At 36.0% G+C, this 2024-nt stretch overlaps 1 protein-coding gene across 1 annotated transcript; it reads right to left on the reverse strand.

The window, feature by feature from the left end:
- Nucleotides 1–720: 720 nt before the first annotated feature.
- Nucleotides 721–1659, reverse strand: LOC141516482 (olfactory receptor 5P80-like). The gene has a single exon (XM_074227550.1). The coding sequence runs from the start codon at nucleotides 1657–1659 to the stop codon at nucleotides 721–723; it is 939 nt and encodes a 312-aa protein (XP_074083651.1).
- Between the last annotated feature and the right edge of the window lie 365 nt (nucleotides 1660–2024).

Genomic DNA, 2024 nt, shown 5'->3' on the forward strand with positions numbered 1-2024 from the left:
TTGATTATTTGTATTTTATGACCTCAATTTCATCTAATTTCTCAACTTCCTCACATCCCAAGAAGAGGAATCCCATAGGGGGGAAAAAAGATTTTTTTCAGGTATATTATGCCATAAGGTGGTTACTGTTAAAAGGAAATTCTGAGTATACACCAAAGTATTTATAGCATCAATTTTGAAGTAGAAAAACCTGGAAACAAAATGGATGTCCAGTGATTGAGTAATAGCTAAACAAGTTGTGGCACAGGAACATAATACTGAGCTGCAAAGAAAAAAACAAGAATGATTAATACAGAAATACAGAAAAGATTTACATATTTGGAGAGTCAATGATGACTGCAGAGGCAATAAAACAACACACAAAATGACTATTAGAATATAAATGTAGAGAACAACTCCCATATATCAATAAAAAAATGTGTTACCAGGTTCCAAAGAACAATCATGGACCCAGAGAAGACAAGACGACATGCCTCCCTACTCCTTTGCAGAAGTGAGAAGTCTGTGGGAGTTTGCATATATTTTCAGACCTTTCCAATCAACATTTAAATTCATAACTTAACACATCATAATGAAAATATACCTTTTCTAAAGCACATTTATTTGTATCATTTTATCCTAACAACTACTAGAATAACAATTCATTATAGCCAAAGGCAGTTTTATTTTTCTCCTTAAATCCCTGAGATATAGTATGTACTTAATAAATGCATGTTGGATTCATGAAAAAGAATGTTTCCTATTAAAGAGCTTTCTCAGGGCTCCTTTTACTTCATTGTTCCTAAGACTGTAGATCAGGGGGTTTAACATGGGGATAATTACAATGTAGAAAACAGATAACACTTTATTCTCATCTGTTGAGTAGCTTGACTTGGGCATCACATAAATAAATGTGGTGGTTCCATAATAAAGAGTGACTGCTGTGAGATGGGAGGTGCAAGTTGAAAAAGCTTTGGATCTCCCTTCAGTGGAGTTTATTTTCAGAACAGAGAATAGGATGTAAATATAAGATATTATAATAATTAGCACCGTAATCATAATTATTGACCCAGCAGTGGCAGAAGCAAGAATTTCAGCAAAATTATCTTGGGAGTAGGAAAGCTTCAAAAGTGGTGAATAATCACAGAAAAAGTGGTTGATCTCATTGGTTCCACAGAAGACCCGATTCAATATGGAACCAGTGAAGGTCCAAGCATTAACACAACCACCCAGATAGGATATGATGAGTAACACAGTGCAGACCTCAGGTGACATCCTGATGGAGTACAGTAAAGGGTTACAGATGGCCATATACCGATCATAGGCCATCACAGCTAGCAGGAAGCACTCAGCTGTCCCAAACGTGGCTCCACAGAAAACCTGGGCAACACAGCCTTCCAAAGGAATCATGGTTTTGTCCACAAGGAAGTTCTTGAGCATAACTGGTGTGACAGATGAGGAATATACAGAGTCTACAAAAGCCAAGTGACTGAGGAAGTGATACATTGGAGTGTGAAGTTGAGGGCTATTTCTGATCAATATGATTATGCTTAGATTACCAACTAATGTGACATCATAGACACATACAAATATCACAAAAAGGATAACACGAAGGGTTGGATCATCTGTTAATCCCAAAAGAATGAATTCAGTCACAGCAGTGCAGTTATTGCCAGACATGTTTTGAAAAGAATTCCTATTAGATAGAAGAAAATAATATTAAGATAGAATGCAGAACTAAGATTTGGATATGTCTATTGATAAATTCAGGAAACATTTACTGATCACCTCCTACAAGCCACTCCTACTTTCTTATTCCCCATACTTTGCCCCAATACACCATGGAAGAGTGCCAGTAAGCAAAGCAGAGATGAACCAATTTCTTCCCTTTCAATTCTTCTCCATGAATCAATAGCGCTGGGTAATTTGCTAATTTTTCCATTCTGTTAGTATAAAAAAAAAATACATAAGAGTAAAGAGGACAGTTGAATTCCCAACATAGAGATCTCTCTCAAATATATTCTGAGACAATATCTAGATGTGAA

Source organism: Macrotis lagotis, chromosome 3, assembly GCF_037893015.1.
Source record: "Macrotis lagotis isolate mMagLag1 chromosome 3, bilby.v1.9.chrom.fasta, whole genome shotgun sequence".
Lineage (NCBI taxonomy): Eukaryota > Metazoa > Chordata > Mammalia > Peramelemorphia > Peramelidae > Macrotis > Macrotis lagotis.

Excerpts from the sequence above, each read along its gene's own strand:
- LOC141516482 (XM_074227550.1), bottom strand. The coding sequence starts at position 1,659 with ATGTCTGGCAATAACTGCACTGCTGTGACTGAATTCATTCTTTTGGGA.